Below are 19,007 nucleotides of genomic sequence, written 5' to 3' on the forward strand. Positions count from 1 at the left end.
ATGATGTATGTGCAGAGTTTGGCTCTAGAAGGCTGTTTTCACATTCATCTGCTGAGGAAGGAGAGTGCTTATTGAAAAACATCACACCTATTTCGGAGCAGTCCTGGTGCAGTATGCAACATACACAAGTGTGAGGTGGAAACTTGAAGCTTCCAGTGAACAAACACTGAGAACTGACTTTACAGTGAAGTAGGAGACATCTTGTGTCCAGCAGTTAAACTTCTGAAATGAAATATATTTTCATATTTATAGACTGGAATTTTTAATGAGGGAGAATGAGTAGATGTCATTTCAAGGATTTTAATGTGGTAATTATACTTTTTTTGTGTGGAAAAGCCATGTCAGACACACATTTTTGTCCCAAGCAGAGTATTTTTTATATGTCTTAATACATGTCTGGAGGGGATTTTTAAAGCCCCCCTCCACTCAAAATGTGCTTAACTTATTGTGACTTCGCTGGACTTCACTGTGATATGTGTGTAAAGTTTAACACTAAAAGGCTGTGTTCACATTAATCTGCTGAAGGCAGCAAGTTTCACTGTGCTTACCTAATAAATCTGAGTTTAACATGTGACCATACCAGCAGAATTTGTGTCATCACTACTAGTTTGGTCCAGTATGCAACTTACGCAAGTGAAACTTGAAGCCTCCAGCTAACATACAGCAAGGATGGACTTTTCAGTGAATTAGGAGACATCTTGCATCCAGCAGTAAAACCTTTGAGATTAAAAATATTTGCATATTCGTGATATTCACAGATTATTCATTTTTCAGTGGTGGAGGAGAAGTAGATGTAAGTGTAAGAATTTCTAAGAAGGTAATTTAACTTTTTTTATGGAAAAAATAAGTAAATTCAGATTATGGGTTCAATACTCTCTCATGATACCTTATATAATACTGTGAGCGTTTCAACAAAGAGACATCACATTGGTTTAAATAGTGGGAGCACTGTTGCTAGGCGACTGACAACAAAACATTTGCTTCAATGTTGCCTTGTGAATGATTTTGTTTTTCGCATTAACATCATTGTTAGGGAAAAATAAATAATAGACAAAAAATAATTGAGTATAATTATTAATTAAATGTACTTAAAATAATCTGTTCCTTTGACCTAGGGACAGTGTTCAACAAACTCTGCCCACATCACATGCAGAGCTCCAGGAGTTGGTCGTTTACTGTCTTTGGTTTTCTTCCTCTCCGCATGAAAAGTGACCTGTACGGAGTCCTGGCCGCTGATCTCAGAGGTTGTGGATAGTGGTACGCAAGCTTGCACACACAGGCAAATGCATCAGGTAGGGGTAATGTAATACTTAAGGTCATTGGTGCATAAAACCACATGACCTGGCTCTTCCACTCCCATGACACCTTTCTGTTGACTCCACCCACCTCCGTCTGTCTGTCCGCACACCGGGCGGTGACGCAGCGTCGGAGTCAGTGTCAAGTGTCTCAAGGTTTCACAAAAAGAGTGACTCAACGGATGTTCGCACAGGTAAGACAGAACTCAAAGCAAGGACGTGAAAACTTACAATAACTCTGGCTGTAGGGTTAGCAAATATGTCAAAAGTTGGTATTTTGAATAGTAGAATTAGCATGTGTGTGTACAGATTTAGGTGTTGATTTTTATAATTACGCACGTGCGAATACTCAGTCCTGAGAGCTCTCAAAGAGCTCGCTGTCTTTCCAAGTAGTCGATGCCAAACCAGTCCAGCTGCTGAGTTTGTGTTCTTGGCTTATGCACCTCAAAGTAAATGCAGGCACAACAAAATAAACTCAATTTTGACTTAGGTTATATTTTGGCTTTTTACCAGAAGTCACAAATGTCTGTTTATCATCTGTATCATCAGTAATATACACCTGTCGGGTAAAGTTTTTCAAATAACATGTTAGAGCTGCCAATCATCAACATAAGTCTCTTTATTGCATTACCCCAGTAGGCTATTGATTCTTCCTTTCAAACTAAATTATTTCCATTTAAGCAGCTGATTTTGTGCCTTTCTTCTTATTAATAATTGCTTCTTTATAATTGCCTCTGAGATCAATCATGTGTGAAGCAATGCGGGCTCCTCCTTACTTAGGAATCATACTGTAGGCTATCTGACTGTGTTGTGGTTACTTGTTGTTAAGGAGGACTTGGCTTAAAGTGAAGGTTAAAGGTCAGATATCCACCTTTCACTGATAACAAGTGATGGAGACGATACTAAATGTAGGTGTTGAGGTTATCAGATTTCAAAAGATCATATAACAGATAGCCTGTAAAGGTTTAAAGGCTCCTTGTCCAGTTTACCTCACTGCCTGCCGAAACTGTGCCTCCATTGAATAGGCTTTGTTTGCATTTTATTATCTTTTGTTACTTCTGATTAATGACAATTTAGTCAATGTCCTCTCCTCCAGTCAGAGAAGTAATGATATCATGCCAGGAGGTGTGGAGGTGAAATGAAAGCAATCATTAATGCAACGTGAAGCTGATAGTGTGATAACTTCAATAAAAAGATAAAAGATTACATTATCCGTTTGTAAAAGCCCATTGATTGTGAATAAATTAATACAATACATGAGGTGATTTTTTTCCTTCTGTTTTTTAAACTATGGAGTGCTGCCTTTTTTCCTGACTTTGTTCTGGAGAACATAGATTACCTGTTATACAAATATGTATCTATTTTTGGACTTTTTATCTGTTGGGGAGTATTTGTACATGAGGTTTATGGGAACTCAATAGTGTTGAACATTCAAATAGTGGTTTGTACCATTTTAATTTGTGTACAGGTTATAATCAGTGAGGGCAGAATGCCAAGTTTAACTGGTAATATTAGCTTCTTACACTATGACAGTTTCTTTGCCCTCATGTTTCCAAACCAGATCATGCTGAAGAAAGTCAGAATCAAAAGCATTAAAATTGTTTTCACATACAAGGAAATCATTCTATGGTCACACCCTGTTCTTTATTTAAATCAGTAACATTTCCTCCTGTCTATTGATTTTCAGATGACATCTCTCAGCTCTTCTTTGTGCATTGTAGCAAGAAAAAATCCCCCTAAAAAGAATATTTTTTGGGGTATTTTCATATGTTTTCCCTGTTTTCTTTAGTTGCTCTGGCTTCCTTCAACAGTCTAAGAATATGCAAAAGAGGTGGGTTTGCTCATGCTACATGTATTATACCAGTGACAGACTGGCGACCTGTCCAGGGTGTGTCCCTGCCTTTCATTTACGCATGATCAGATAAATTCTACTCCCTTGATATTCTGCAACAGGACTAACAGGGTAGAAAAAAGAAGTTAAAGCACCTTTTCTGCATGACCCTCAACTTACATTGTTTTTGTGCTTCAAGGTACCCACACAATAGTTATTTTACACAACACAACATACCTTTAATCAATAACCAGTGTAAACTAACTTGCCCATCAAGCTTCAAAACCTGTAACAGCAGCAAACAGCCTCAAGCTATTCAGACATAAGACACCTAATAAAAGAACTTGAGCACTGGATCTGGATCATACTGGATCATACTGTGTCTAACTTAGGTTTTTCTTTTTTGAATCTTTGCCTATTACCTCATCTGAAGGCCTGACAGCAAATTAAAAGTAATTACATACGATTAAGTAAATATATAACATTTATAATAATATATTATTATTATAATGTTAAGAATGTTGGTAGTATAGTCTGATGTGTAGTCACAGTTGAGTTTTACTAAGCAATACTGTGTTGAAATGTCAGTCCAAAGTCCTCAAACTGCTTGTCGCCAGTATCGCTTTGCATAGAGTGATGATGTAATAGGTGCACCTGAGTGAAAAGGCCCAGATAGTGCGAGAAATGATTGTCTACCAGCTGTGCACTGCAGTGATTAAACACATGGTTTATAAAAGCTGAGCACTAAAGGAGGGATTCATACCCACACACTTGGTTTGTGTCACTAGACACAGAAACTGCATCAGAGGCTCATCACCTGTCTGCAGCTCTTCTTTAAATATGGGTTTGTCAGAATATGTGTGTGTGTGTGTGTGTGTGTGAGAGAGAGAGAGAGATATGCAGTGTGGTTGTGGCTCTTTACTCTAGTCTTCTATGAATTTAGCCCTAGGTGAGTTATCCGCTCAGAATGATAATGTGCTCACATGTAGAAAATAACAGCTTAGCTGTTTGCAGTCTGTGTTTCTATCTTGCAATCAAGCAGCACGAGCTGGAGTGCAAGTTTGAACATGTTGACTATAGGCTTGAGTGTGTAAATGACAGTGTGTTTGTGTGTGTGTTTGCATGCCTAACTGCGTAAGTACATACAGTACAAGTGCATGCACTCTTTGGTATGTAGGCTATGTCAGGTAGAGGGGATCTGACAAGACGTAAACTGATGGAAAGCGTGTTATAAACACATCAGTGATCTTAGAACAGACAGTTCCTCTACATGCACAAACCTGCAGTCCAACCTTCTGGAGAGTCTGTGTGTGTCGAGATAGATTTCAGACTTTGTTTATCCATTTAAAAAAGGGATTTTTATTGCTCTAATCCTGTAGTAATGTCACCATGGTTGCCTCTACTGCCTAAAACACGAGCTTGTACATTGGAAGTTATGCAAATGAAAAGTGGACTGACTGCAAACAAATGTAAACAAAGGAGGCAGAGGACCATTTTATTCTCTTGACATACGAAGCAAGAATTCTTGGGATGGAGCCTCTTTGCCTGGCGCTGACTGTAACATAAGGATTCAGCATAAGGATGGTTAGTTTAGTTTTCTCTCTCTGTGTATACGTGTACACTGTGTCTATAGAGGGTGTGTTTGTGTTTCAGGTACTCAGGTAGTTGCCGGAAATGGAAAGTGGTCCATTCAGTCGAAGGTCCTGGGCATCGCAGTCCTTGCGTGTCACTGCGAAGGAGCTGTCACTGGTCAGTGGTCGAGGGAAAAGCAATGCCATTGCTGAACGCTTCTCCAAGTGAGTAAAACCTGGTTTTCAGCAATACTTGTTAACTTCTATGTGTTTAACTTCCTGTTATACAAGAAAAAATCTGTATTTCAAGAAAATATTTTAAATTAACATACCTTATATGCAGGGTCAAAAACTTAAATTTGGGCAGAAAGTATTTAAAAATCGTAATTCGTAAAAAAAAAAATTACATCATTCTGTCCTACAGATGCACTAATTGACAATTTCAGACTGCTGTTGAGAACATTTATTTCTGCTCCTTTGTGTTGAAAATAAATGTAAATAAAACCTCCTAAATATTTCATGATTCATTGTTTGTATTACACAGTACATATTTAAAATGCATAAATAATATTTTATATAAATTATTACTTCTTAAAAATGTGAAAGATTAACTGAAACCAAATTAAGATCAAATAAAATGTTTTAAAAATTTCACAGTGTGCAGTTCCTCAGGATGCGAACTATGCCATGGGGGCTCTCAGGGGAGCTCACCTTTTTTTTTTTTTTTTCATCGAGGATATGTTTTCTTGACATATCTGTATGTCTGTTTGAGTGGGACTAAGAAAGTTTGTTTTTTTCTGATCTTTGAGTTAAAGTGAGTGAAGTTTATGATATTGCACCACCACACTTCAATGGTGATGGCAAGAATAGCACGCATGCTAGTATCTTTATTAAAGTGAAGGAGTGATGAATCACCCTCATGCATGAATCATACATCAATAATAGCCTAATTTTACACATGATCCATGATGATGAAGATACAGAAAAATAGAAATGCATGATTATATGAATATTTTAGAGACCCCCCCAAAAATTTCACAAATCATGTGTTCAGGGGAGCTCATGTCTTACTCCCCTGTAATTCACACCCAGCAGTTATTGTGCAACTTGGAAGGTTATTATATAAAGAAATGCAATGACTTGATTTATGTCACCAGAGGTCAGTGTTGTTTCTGTCTTTTTCAGGTACCAGAGAGCTGCTGAGGAGTCAAGTGCAGAGAAGAAAAAAGGAGTAAGTATTTATCTATTTAAGTATTAACATTTTTGAACAAGATGCTAGTGACATTTTATTAGTTTATCAGTTTAGAGACATCTACAAATATGTGTTTATGCATTATTAATACTGTTCAGATATTCCTGAATTTGATACATGAAAGACAAATTGAGTTTGAGCTTTCTCACAAAATGATTAAACAGTTCAGTAGGTAAATAATAATTCATAGAGTTAAATCTTGTATACATTTTGTTTAAATGCATTTTGATGAGCCTCTACTATCAAATGATCTTATTAAATGAAATGTATACACACCATATCATTAGCTCTCAAGAGGCCCTTCACTGCTGTTAGTGCTGAGCTAATTGTTGCATGTTGAGATGAGCAGTATACACACACTCACACTCACCATGCCAGCAGCACACACTGTCTGCGCCAAAATGCCTTGTCCTAGCTGACCTCTCATTGGCCACTTGTTGTGATGGGCAGGCTATCAAACCCATAATCCTACTTCAGTGTAATCCCCTTGCAATGCTTTGTAGTTCCAACTGTTGGTTAGCTGCTTTGTCTGTGTGAAAGACTGATAAACGAGCCCGCGCTGAGATTAAATGGATAACTGCCCAGCTAATATCATGAAGAAATTCAAGGTAATGCCGCTGAGGATGTACTGTGTTTAATGTGGTGAGTGTTCAGCAGCGTGTGTGAGCCAGCTGTGTGAAAGGCTTGTTAGTTTCTTTAGGCTTTGTTTAATGATCTGGCTGATAATGACAATGATAACAAGGCCCTATTGTTTTCACACCAGGTGATGTGTTATATGGATGTAGTATGTGAAAGTAACTTTCCCGCATCACTCACTTAAATGTTGTGTTTAAAGAACAAAACTTAAGAGATGCTTGGGAGGCAAACTTCTGTCAAAGTTGTCAGGTTCATTTTTTGAAATACAAATTTACATTTTAGTGTGATTCATTCATCACAGTTTGCAATAATTTTCAGAAGCCAATAGATAGTGTGCATGTATGAGCTGATGCCACTATTACAGAGATATAGAACTGTAGTCAAAATATTAGAAAATAACACGTGTCCTGATGTGTCTGAGCTTAATTTGAGCGATCAGCGTAAAAGACCATCTGTCTAGCGTGTGTGTTTGAGGGGGTGGGGTGGGAAAGGGGGGGGGGGTCTTTTCAAACATTACAAAGAGGCAATTAGTCCGTTACTGGGATATATAAATGATAGAAAATGAATCATATTACTCATTTATCATTAAAAATAACAAACCATCACAATATTTTGATGACAGCTCCTCAAATTTGCTCCTTTTCTCTGTTTCATGTCATTCACATTTAATTGTAATGGACATCTTTGATTGATTTGCAGTTTTTAAGATTAAATTCTTATAGTAAGGAAAATATAATCAAAAGATTAATTGATAATGATAACAATTGTGATAAAAACATGAGAAATCAGGTTAGTTTAGTTAAGTCTATTTGCACACTCAATTAATAAAACATTATTCTTTTTTAAAAAAAGTTTGAACATCGTTAAGGAGAGGTTGGAAGCCAAAAATGGCTTGTGAAGATAACTCCCCTATATAAATGTCAATATTCATACTTAAAAAAGAAAAAAAGATAAAAACAATAATTATGTCATCATCAAAGTTTCAAGGCTAAGAAATGATATGAAATTGATAGACATTTAAAATTTACATAGAAGTTTATTCACAAGTTCCGACACATTACAATGAAATCCATGAAGTGTGATAAATCTTTGCTAATAAGAGTCCTTTGCAGATGTTTTTAGAATAATGATAATGTAGATGTTGACTGTAATGATGTAGATTGTTCCAAAGAGATTGTCCTCTGTATTTCAATGTAAAGTTTCAAGGTTTGTTCATATCCCATATCCACATTTTCATTTAATGTTGTAAATCAGTGTTACAGCACTTTATATATACATAGATTTGTGAACAGTCAGCACATCGATGCAATCATTTATCCATGGTGCATTCCCACTCTTCAACAGTATAATCTGCAAACAGACTTGACAGACTTTCAAAACTGGTATTCATGGTATCTGTGCATCCAGCTGGTCTTAGAACCATTTGAAACTGAAGGACTTAAGGAGTGATTTAGAGAAAAACATAGATGCTTTCAAGCCTAACATGACTCTACTTTTACTTTTACCTTTACTCGTGTGTCAATCAAGTCAATCTCATCTTCAGCTTGTACAGAATAAAGTTGCTTGAATTTTAAATGTTGTTAAACAGAGAGAACAGCCCAGTTCTAGTCATAATTAATGTAAGACATTTACTTATTACTTGTAAAGTTATATAAAGCTATATTGCAAACATTTTGCGAGAATATATTTTGTGGAAGACCTCCCAGAGTATCTGAGTTTAGATAAATCAGTGCAATGTTTAAAATGTACAACTCTTTTCTACAGACTTTCACATGATGTTTTAAAGCCTTTTGTTCCATTATTTTTCCTTCCATTATGTTATTTTTTAAAAACTTTTATTTCATATTTTGCCTTTTTGCCTTGTCCAAAGCCTATTTAAAGACCGTGGAGATGAGTGCCATGAAAATATGGTTTTTAGTAGTTTTATCTTCAGAAATGACATGCCAGTGGAAAAATGTCAAAGCCGACACAGTGAACAAAGAGTTAACTTTTCCCTGAATGTATCATTTCCTGCTCTGGTTTCCTGGGTATTCTGACTCTCTCTCCTTTTCACTTTCCTGGTGTTAAAGGGGTTGGACTAACTCTTACGAGCAGATTTTGTCTAGCGGCTAACATCTGGGAGAGCTCTACCTCTCACTGTCTGTCAGCACACTGACCTGTCGAGGAAGACCGACCAAAGGACTCTCTCTTCTCTTGCTGTCTAGTTGCGGTTACATCTCGCTCGGCCACTCGATCGTATTCACAGAGGTTTATTTTTTTTTTCTCTTTATGCTTAAAATGGGGAACAATCTTGTCACTGTCCAGCTCTTTCCATTCACCCAGGACTTGCCTCACAAAGGCAGTAATTGTGTCTCTGTTTTTTGTCCACTTTGGGGTTTCAGTCCCTTTTGTTCAGTCCTTTATGTTCTTCTTTCTTTTTCTTTTCTTTTCCCCCATTGTGTCTCTGTCTGTCTGTGTGCATGTTAATGTAACTTGTTTGCACATGTACAAGATTTACTAGTCGATGTATTAATGTGCTCTGGTAGTTTAGATTTAGGTGAATGATTGTGTGTTTTTAAAGGATTGATTATTAGAACAGATGTCTAAAAAAACTGATTTGCAGTTAGTATTTTAAGGAATTGTGGTTTAATACAATAGTGTTTAAATGTTCCCGACTGACCTGAACCCGGCAGGGAAGCTTCCCTACAAAAGCTCATATTGTTCACTAAGATTTATTAGTTGATTGGTTTACTTATATGAGGGTGATTTACCCTCATGGCCAAATTCTCTTTCTTCAACGTGCCATTCCTCCTTTATAATTAAGGAAGTTTCTGCAGGTCACACAGCATTAGTGTGCCTCCTGTTGCTCTGTTGTGCTGTTTGCTGCTCAGCATGTTTTGTCGTCATGAATGGCCGAGTGACAAACAGAGCAGTCCTCAGTGTTTTTGGGCAAGGTGAAGTTGTCTTGTGGAATGGAATGCAGCTGAAAAATCCGCCTGCATGCTTAGCCCTGCTATCTCCATCTTGACTCAGTCTGTTGCCTTCAGCAAGCAGCCGCAGCGAAACATCTATTTCCTGGACCAACTTTGAACAGCTGTTCACCTCATCTGCCAGTGAAGCCAAGTGCAGATTCCAGCATTTCCTTTATACCATTGTGCAGTTGAGCTTTGAGCTGTATGTTTATGACTGTGTATGCTTGGTTGCACAATAGAAATACTTATATATTTTAGCCTGTTCACAGAATGACATCATCTCAGTATGAATAGACTGTATATTGCTGATTAGTAGTGTTTGTGGATTCATTTTCATTTGAAGTTTGGCATGAACACCATTTAACTGCTTTTTATCTCCTCTCTTTTTCCACACAGTCTTTTGAGAGTGCGTCACCCTCCCTGCGGTCAAGCAACCTGAGTGCTCTGAAGAAGCGCTGGGAGCAGGCCGGGAACACTGATCACAAGAAGCCTTCTTCCAACCCATCTCTTATCCAGCCCAGCTCACGCTGCACACCTCTCGTCCAGACCAGGCCGACTCCTATCAGCGAAAACCCGCCTCCACTGAAGAGCCCTGACCTGCTGACCGCTCAGGAAAGTCAACGTACAGCCAGCTGTGCCAAGCAGCCCCCAGAATCAACTCCAGCAGGTGAAGAACAGAGAGGGATGGACAGGGATGAGCTGACACACAACGAAAGACCTGAAAAGCTTGAAGAGCAACTTCCAACTAGCCCCCGTGCCTCCTATGAAAAACCCAGAGTGCCACTAAACAACCTGAAGATGAGGTTCGAGAAGGGAGAGGACAATACAGGAAAGGTAAAAAAGTGTAGCTCTCGGTAATCCTTTTGTCGCTGATCATGTTCAGTAAATAAATAACATTAAAAGGCAGTTAAAGACAGATTCAGTTCAGAAAAACATCACTTCCTGCTCTCCTGGTACATTTCAGACAGTGTAATGAGCAAGCACCACGACATCCTCTTATTAAGTCAGTAAAATATCTACAAAACTGAATAATTTTCATTATCAAATGATTTGTTGATTATTTTCTCAATTGATCAATTACTCATTTGTCTTTCACACATCTCAAAAAAAGTTTCATCAAGCACAAGGTGACATCTTCAAAATCCTTGTTTTATCCAACCACCACTCAAAAACCCAAAGATATAAAGTGTATTATCATATATGACAAAAATCTGCAAACTCTCACATTTGAGAAGTTGCTTGCTGATCAATTAATCAACTAATCATTTTAGCTGTACTGCCACAAAAGTTCTTAGTTTGTGCATAAGCATAAGTTATGATCATATTTCTCTGCATGAATGTTTCATGAATGAGGCGTTTGCCAGCTTTTACAGCTGTGCATCTATTGGCTATGTTTCTCAGGATTTAACAGTAAATCACAGTGTTTATGGGGGGATTTACTGTGCTGATGTTGCTCAGCTTTGTAAAACATTCTTATATTTTTTGAACCCCCTTGAGGAAAAGCATAAAGTTTTTAACATGTGGTGAAGTCTGTGTTGCACAACCTGAAGTGAGTTAAATCTTAACTTTAATTTATAAGGCTTGTTGTTGCATCACACAAGGTTTTACCACTGATTATCCTACTTAACAGAAAATCACAACTACCTGATAAACTAAACCAAGCACAACAATTAGAAATATAAGTTCTATTGTGAATATGGGACTATTTACACATATAAAAGAAAGATAAGAAGATATATATTACATGACCATAATAACAACGTTCTCATCATCTCTGTGACCCTATTCCTTTCAAACTCATTCCCTTTGTTCAAACTTAATGTATTTAGTGAAGTAGTTTTGTTCTACCTGGATTCGTCCTCGCTTCCCCACCACCCACTTCTACCCTTTCTCTGTCTCCCTCTCAGTCCAAAACAACAAGCAATCTTCTCTTCACCTCCCATAACAGAGGAATGTAGGAACATTCCTGACTTAGGGCTGTTTGACTCTTCAGAGAGTCACCTCTATCTCACTTTTCATTAGCTACAGTGTGTGTTGTGCATTTTTGTCCTGCAGGCCTGTCATTTTACTGAACCCTCACCCTCTCAACTTTTCCATAGTGTCTTGGTTCTCCAGTTCTCTGAGTTGTAGTCTTTTAAAAATACTTAGTAGTATGATTTCAACATCATTACATCACTACTAGGAAGTAAGATTCAGCTGAGTGGAAAGAAGAAGTAAAACCAGTGGTGTACATTTACAGGTTAGACTGACTACTGTTAAATGGTAGGTGAATGTAATCAAGCCTTCGCTTTACTGAATCCTTGAATGTGTTGTAATCCAGTTGGTATTTGGGTTTATGTGGCAGAATAAGATGGCGGCACAACAGGAATCCACAGTTTAAATGAAACACGAAGTAATGGCCTGTTTTAATTGGCCACAACTCTTTTCCACCCGTGTATATACAGGATAACTGCTGAGCCAAACTGTCTGGTTTACTCATTAGTGTTGGTGACACGTGGGCATTCACACACACACACACACACACACACACACACACACACACACACACACACACTCATTCTTTGCAGTTAAACGCAATGGAATAGTTTTGGTTCTCTGGACTGGCCAAAGGCATGTTGGTGGCTCTCCATGCAGATCCCTGGTATTCTGGTTATCACCAGATGTTAAATGGAAGACTGGAAAGGACATCCCCTTTACTTTGCTTCCATTTTTTTTCTGTAACTCCAGTTCTGGTTTACTCTTCCTTTTAAAGATGCTGTTTTATTGCAGAGTGTCATTTCTGCTGCAAAAGAAGTGAGGTTAAGTGACCAGTGGTAATGGCTGGTGACTCATTGTCCTCAACCTGATTCATGTTCAGTGCAGTTTTGCTGAGATGAGTCAGTAGTAAAGTAAAGGAAGTATGTTCCAAAGACAATGTCATGACACTGTGTTCAAAGGCCTTTAGTGTGATCAGTAAAGGTTGAATATGGGGCCAGGTTTCAGTCATGGCTCCCTTAAACATTTCAATGTAAAATTGTACATCTGTGAAAAATAATTTTGGAAAATACCTGAAAACACAAAAGATATTTGAAGTTTGAATTTGGAGATCTGGCTTTTTAGTTCTGTGTTTATTCATGAAAATACAACCATTTCATAGCTTGTACCCATTTTACACTGAGAACTCACATTCTGACCAGGATCTTCGTCACAGTGTTGACCTGTATGAGCCGTTGGGGATATCCCTGTGTCATGCAGGCATGGGAAACAGGACAGAAAGTACCTAACATACATGGCCAGTCTCTGTCTAAATTTGATCTACACCTACAGGTTGTGCAGTGTGTACTTTTAAATGAATACTGTTCATTTTTGTAATAATTTGAATTTCAGTCTCTTTCTTCCCCCCTTCACACTAATTGACAGAGGCTTAAATGGTAGCTTATAACATTAACTCACACACACATTGAACCACTTAAACAATTTGTCTGTAAAAAATGATTCTGTGCATTGCTGGAAAATTACAAGTAATGGAAGTAAACAATATGACATAAAAATAGATTATCTGCACAGATCCTCCATATTACAGTAAAATCTCTAATAGCATTCACAGCATTATAATGATCTTTATAATTGTCTTTAAAAGGTTTTTCTCAATTATTTATAGTTTCTTGTGCACAAATCTTGACTAAAACGTGATCACAAAAATCAGATAAAGAAACGTAAATATTATGGTCTGCATTTTATGAGAATGTAAGATTTATTGTAGTATTTGTATGGCTGAAAGGCAGGAAGGCAGTAAAGCTTTGTGGACGTGGTCTGTGAGTGATGATAATGTTCCAGATGAACAGATGTCGTGATTGATTTATGCTATAAACTAAAGTTAGTAGAGGAGAGGAAAACTGCGTTGAAGCATAAAATGAACCAATTTTATAAACTGGCTCTCTGATCCCACCAATCATTTTACTCTTCCAGAGTGGCAGAACAACACTACGCAGTACTTCATCAGAGGATATGGACCAACCAAGTGGTAAGCAGTCTTAATTAAATTCAGCCAATTTACTGCAGAATAACAACAATCAAAACATTTACTTTGATCCTCTCTTCTGCTTCAGGTCTGTCGGTGTCTGACAGGGTCTTGGAGAAGACATCACTGAGGGAGAAGATGGCAAAGTACCAGGCTGCTGTTTCCAAACAAGGCCCCACACAAGCTGTGAGTTCATGCAAATGCAGCCGAATTAAAATCATGTTTAAAACATAAAACTGCAAAAATATAGTCTCCCTAAAATATGATTTGAAATGTTGTTTGATACAGTTTGATTTTCTATTACTTTTTTTTAGGAAAAATCTTCAAACCCACAAAAAGATAGAGATTAAATATTTCAGTGTTCAAAATGTATGATATTGTGTATTAAGACCTCTTTATTTTCTAAATTATTTTAATAGTTTGAAAATAATCTAACCATTTTAAAATGTCAATTTAAGAAACTAAACTCTCCATATTGTTGATCTCCTAAAAAAAATCACATATAAATTTAATAAATACTATACATTTTTGTAGTCTTACCAAACATGAAAATACTTTGTGAACCATTAAAAATAAGCATTGTTGATGGCTTTTAGATTAATAAAAATGGTCCAGAATCAGTGGATTCTCATGCACCAGGTTTTAAGATAACAAACCAAAGTTTACACAGTGATGGAGGCAACACTGAGTGTCGGTGATTTATGGTTCTTTCTCTGCAGATTTATCCACTAATGTTACTGTATATCCATTGTTTGCTCCTTTCCTTCTATTTAAATTTCTTTCTTCCTACAAATAACAGACATGGGAAAAATCATAATAGTTGATTATGTAACAGCCAGTTAACACATGTGTTTGTTGCCCTCTTGTCTTTCACTTTGTGGCTCCTCCAGAGTCTGGCTCCAGAGGTTCCTACCCCAAAAACATCAAATCAGAAACCTGTACCTGCGCCTGAGTGCAATGGTAAGTCTTAGTGGATACTCCAAGAAAATATTCCTACGTTAATTTTATTGATACAGTCTTACTTGTAATGTAATATAATACATGTAGTATAATACTTGTACAAGAGAGACAGAAGTTTTGAGTGTTTTGTGTGTTTCAGGGAAGAGCAGCGAGCCAGTCAAAGCGACCAAGGTGAGTCAGAGCAACAGTAGACATGCGTAAACCATGAATCGCTTTTCAGCCCTTATTGATTATGGATCTAAATGACTTTATTTGTCTGTTTAGAAGTTCTGCCCACCGGTGAAGGAGACGTGCATTGCTTGTCTGAAAACTGTGTACCCGCTGGAGAGACTGGTGGCTCATCAGCATGTCTACCACAAAAGCTGCTTCCGCTGCGTTCACTGCAGCACAAAGCTAAGGTCTCTCATTGTTGCATATTTCACAGATTCTTATTTTGCATTATGTTTTTTCTGGTAAATAGTAGCTCTTCTTCATTCATCACAGAAATTTGTCACAGAATCTACAATCCAAAACATAATAATCTATTTGCTTCTCTCTGTTTCCAGTCTTGGGAACTATGCCTCTCTGCACGGTAACGTGTACTGCAAGCCCCATTTCAGCCAGCTGTTTAAAGCCAAGGGCAACTATGACGAGGGCTTCGGCTATCGGCCTCACAAGGAGATATGGGAACCCCGAGCTGAGGGAGATGAAGGTGAGGAACCGGTGAAGCCAAAAGAACCAGAGGCTCCAGCAGCAATGACGCGTTCAGCTGAGAGTATCTCAGACAAAGAGCCAACCCCAACTGCGGAAACATCCCCGCCAGTCAAAGTTACAGACCTGACTGCCTTACTGGAGACACGTGTGCAGACACATGTTAGCTCCGGTGAGAAACATCAGTCTGCGGAGAAGCCAGCTGAGACACGCAGGCTGAGGATCGCCTGGCCTCCTCCAGCTGGTGAGGGCCACTCTGGAACAGGAGCACTTAGTCCCGTCACAGAGGGAGCTGCTTCAGGCCGACCCTGGAGAGCCAAGTGGCCCCCAGAGGACGATTTACCGTCATCCTTCCAGAGCTCTGAGCGAGCTGAACTGAAGAGCCTGAGGAGGAGCTCTTCTCTGAAGGAGCGCAGTCGGCCTTTTACAATCGCAGCTAAACCTGTCCCCACAACCGGTCCGGGGCCCAGGGAGCCTCGTCGCCCTCTCAAGTCCCTGCTGGAATGGAGAAAATCGCTGGATGAAAAAAGCTCCTTTGAAGAACAACCCAAAGAAAACAAACCAGAGCTGCAGCAGGTGAAACAGCAAGAAAAGAAAGAGCAGGTGACACCTCAGACAGTGAGCGAAGACGCGGCAAGTCTAAGTGAGACCATCTCAGAGGAGGATGTGCAGACTGTGCCCGAGCAACGGGAAGAAAAAGATGAGCAGAGAGGAAATGCAGCGGCAGACAAGATGGCGATTGAAGAGGGCTCTCTCAGAAGCATCTCCCCAGATATCTCGGCGTCCCCCTCACCACCGTTGCAGCCGAAACAGAACCGCACTTCCCAGGATGTGGGCTTCTGGGAGGAGGACAAAGAAGGAAGTGATGCTGAGGAGCTGAGCGCAGAGGATATAATCAAGAGGAACCGCTACTATGAGGAGGAGGACTCTGACTCATAGGAACATCTCATGGTCATGTTGGCACGTCAGTCCACCACTTAACACTTTCAGTTAGTTTCGTCATCTCAGTTTAATGGTAGATTATTAATATAGCTTTGCCAGATTTTATAGTCTTAAAGGAAAGATGCAAAAATGTTTAATAGATGCGTGTATGTTCATATATGTTACAATAACTGCCTTTAATTTCTTAAATACAAATGTTTGATTTTTTTACATTTTAATTCAATACTGTAAAAATATCTAATACAGCTTTTATATGACTCCTGATTATACTGGAAGGTGGGCCTCTCTTAAATTGAATCATTGCATCTCTGGACCTCATATTTTGATAATTATATGCATCCTACATGGCAAATTATTTGTAGTTGGTGTGTTCAAAAACTTAAACCAACACAATACTTAATGTGGCACTTTTAAATTACAGCGCCAGCCTGCAGCAACCAAAACAGCCATTAGTGTATTTTTACCCAAACTAGAATGCATTAAAGACTTAAGTATCTTATTTTACCAAAAAGTCCACACAAACACGTTCTTTTTAAGATATTGCTGGAAAGCTAATGTATTTTTTATGCATTACCTCAATTTAAATTGTGAATTAGAGGGAAAACAAAATAAAATATAACCCAAGTAAGTATGCTCTGGGTTAGATTTTAGCAAGCACACAGGTTTCGTCTTCGCTCAGGGATGAAGACGGCATCAGCATCTGTGCTCCCTCGTGTCCAGCGGCCTTTGTACTGTATTTCCTCTCATGGGACTCTGTCGCTATCAGAGGCATTACAGTTAAAATACTATAAAGCAGATGATATGCAGTTTACCGCTTTGACTGTTATTAAGCTTTTACCTTTTCGGAACACCTGAATAATCATAATTACAAGTAAATGGAGATCTGTAAATTTACATTCAGACCAGTCAGTGAGCTATAATAACACCATCCTGCAGGGGGCTCTGTGGTGTAAAAAAATACAACTGGAGCTGTAAAGACATATTGCAAAGGGAATCTCAAAATCATAGGTGGGGCTATGTGAAGTCATGTAGTGTCTGATGGAAGTCAAATTTCCCCTACTGTGGTTGTATCAGGGAGATATGTTTAAAACATTTCAAAATGTTTTACCTTTGTGAATTGATCTGAAACCTCTGAAACTGAAAGAGTCGTCGTCAAGATGCTCTGGAAATGTTCTTGCCACTGTTACCTCAACAATTGAGAAGATATAATTAACCAAAGTTTCTACTGACAGCTGTGTTTCCAGTCTGACATCTCAGTATATATCATCGTTTTGGGCCTTCTGGATTTCTATTTAACATTGTAAAATGTGGTTTCCAGTTTGTATTGTATGTAAAACAATTTGTATTGTGAAAAGTGCCGAGGAATATATGTTTGCACTGCAGAAGATTTTTTAAATAATTTGTATACTGACACGTTGCCCACTACAGTGTAAGTTGTTGTTGAAACACATTAAAATGTTTCAATAAGGACAATCAAGAGTCTTTTTCACATCACATCTTCACTTGCTGAGACTTGCTGCGTCCTCTTTGGTGAGGAGCAACAATTTTATATATCACATACAATGAGATTAACTAAACAGGGACATTGTGGTCCACATTTCACAGGAGACTATTGCTTTAAATTAACTGAGATTTCTTAACTTTGCCTTTTTTTAATCTGTGTCTTGTTAGGAATGTTGTTTATGCTGGCAAGGGCATTAATTTCATTTTGAGGAACATCTTGTCATGCTACCAGTTAAGCCAAAGAGCCAAGCGCTTACTTTAACTGGATGATAGATATTATCTCCTTAAGAGAAATTGGTTAAATAGATTTTTCCATATAGATATGACTTGCAGTGCTGTTGATATTATGCTTACTAAATAATGTACATACTTGACTAAAGATTTCTAAGACACTAAAATAAAATGTCTCCAACATTGATAAACCCAAATGATGTTGTAATTCAAATACTTCTCAGCACATCATCTTAAGATGATCACCATTTTTGACATGCTAAGTAGAAGACCAATTAAAGAAGGGCTTAAACCTGTGAAAAAGCACTTTGACCCCAGTAACTACAACACATAACTACAGAGTTTGAGGAAAATATGTACATAAAATTGCTTGGGGGTAAAAAAGATTTGATCTACATTAAAAACAAAAATCTAAGATGTTCTCATTTGCATTTAAAGCCAACAGAATGAAGAAACTGTAACAATAAACTTGAAGAAAAAAACAGGCAGAAGCAGAGTTATTGAAGCAATAAAAAGGAAATACTCTTTTTTTAATTTTTTTTTTATTTTTGGCATGTTTATCTGATTTCTTTAAGTGAAAAAAGACAAGAGGAAGAGAGAAAAGTCCAGATGAAATGAAAACATACATGACAGGGATCAGGAGAGACTGAAACATACCCTGATTGTTTTAAACTTGTTTCATGATTAATGAGATTAAAGTAGGGCTGAATGTGATAAGCGTGTAGCAGATGGACAACAGCAGCAGAAGACCATTCTTAGTTCATGTAAACTAATGATTCACAAACAATGTGATCACCAAAACTGAACGATGATAGGAAAGGGGGAAAAAAGAAAAAGAAAAGCCACAGCCTGTTATGCCCACGACAGGGCCAAAACATAAACAATGGCATAAACATAAACACACTCGGTTACAGTACAGGCTGATGTGAAGATGTGTGGAGTTTTCTCAGCACACAGTTAGCAGCAGTTTGAGTATCATATGAACACCAGAGTCTTTAAACATTGTTGGCCAGATGTAGCCTTCATGGCCACAGTTAATCATTTTTAAAATTAATTTCAGCAGGATCTAGAGTCTGCTGCCTTCACGACAACAAGGATCCAATAAGGTGTCTTTACTTATTTCCGGTGACCTACACGGCCTCCAG

General features: G+C 38.1%; 1 protein-coding gene across 4 annotated transcripts; it reads left to right on the forward strand.

The window, feature by feature from the left end:
- Positions 1-1,050: 1,050 nt before the first annotated feature.
- On the forward strand, positions 1,051-17,598 carry LOC122980284 (LIM domain and actin-binding protein 1-like). Of its 4 annotated transcripts, XM_044348124.1 has the most exons (11): positions 1,051-1,292; positions 1,424-1,489; positions 4,780-4,922; positions 5,883-5,928; positions 9,933-10,370; positions 13,485-13,539; positions 13,625-13,722; positions 14,427-14,496; positions 14,636-14,667; positions 14,761-14,894; positions 15,042-17,598. In XM_044348124.1, the coding sequence occupies exons 3-11, from the start codon at positions 4,801-4,803 to the stop codon at positions 16,123-16,125; spliced, it is 2,079 nt and encodes a 692-aa protein (XP_044204059.1). In that variant the 5' UTR covers positions 1,051-1,292; positions 1,424-1,489; positions 4,780-4,800; the 3' UTR covers positions 16,126-17,598. The 4 variants fall into 4 exon arrangements, with proteins under 4 accessions (XP_044204059.1, XP_044204062.1, XP_044204060.1 ...); XM_044348127.1 differs by lacking the exon at positions 1,051-1,292 and having other exon boundaries at positions 1,348-1,489; positions 14,764-14,894; XM_044348125.1 differs by lacking the exons at positions 1,051-1,292; positions 1,424-1,489 and adding an exon at positions 1,511-1,744.
- Positions 17,599-19,007: the final 1,409 nt, after the last annotated feature.

The sequence above is a fragment of the Thunnus albacares genome, chromosome 4 (genome assembly GCF_914725855.1).
Source record: "Thunnus albacares chromosome 4, fThuAlb1.1, whole genome shotgun sequence".
Taxonomy (NCBI): domain Eukaryota; kingdom Metazoa; phylum Chordata; class Actinopteri; order Scombriformes; family Scombridae; genus Thunnus; species Thunnus albacares.

What these genes read in the sequence shown, in the direction of transcription:
- LOC122980284 (XM_044348124.1), top strand. Translation starts at nt 4,801, where the DNA reads ATGGAAAGTGGTCCATTCAGTCGAAGGTCCTGGGCATCGCAGTCCTTG. An exon ending in GGATATGGACCAACCAAGTG is followed by an intron (nt 13,540 to 13,624) that starts GTAAGCAGTCTT and finishes CTTCTGCTTCAG; the next exon opens with GTCTGTCGGTGTCTGACAGG. An exon ending in CACTGCAGCACAAAGCTAAG is followed by an intron (nt 14,895 to 15,041) that starts GTCTCTCATTGT and finishes CTCTGTTTCCAG; the next exon opens with TCTTGGGAACTATGCCTCTC.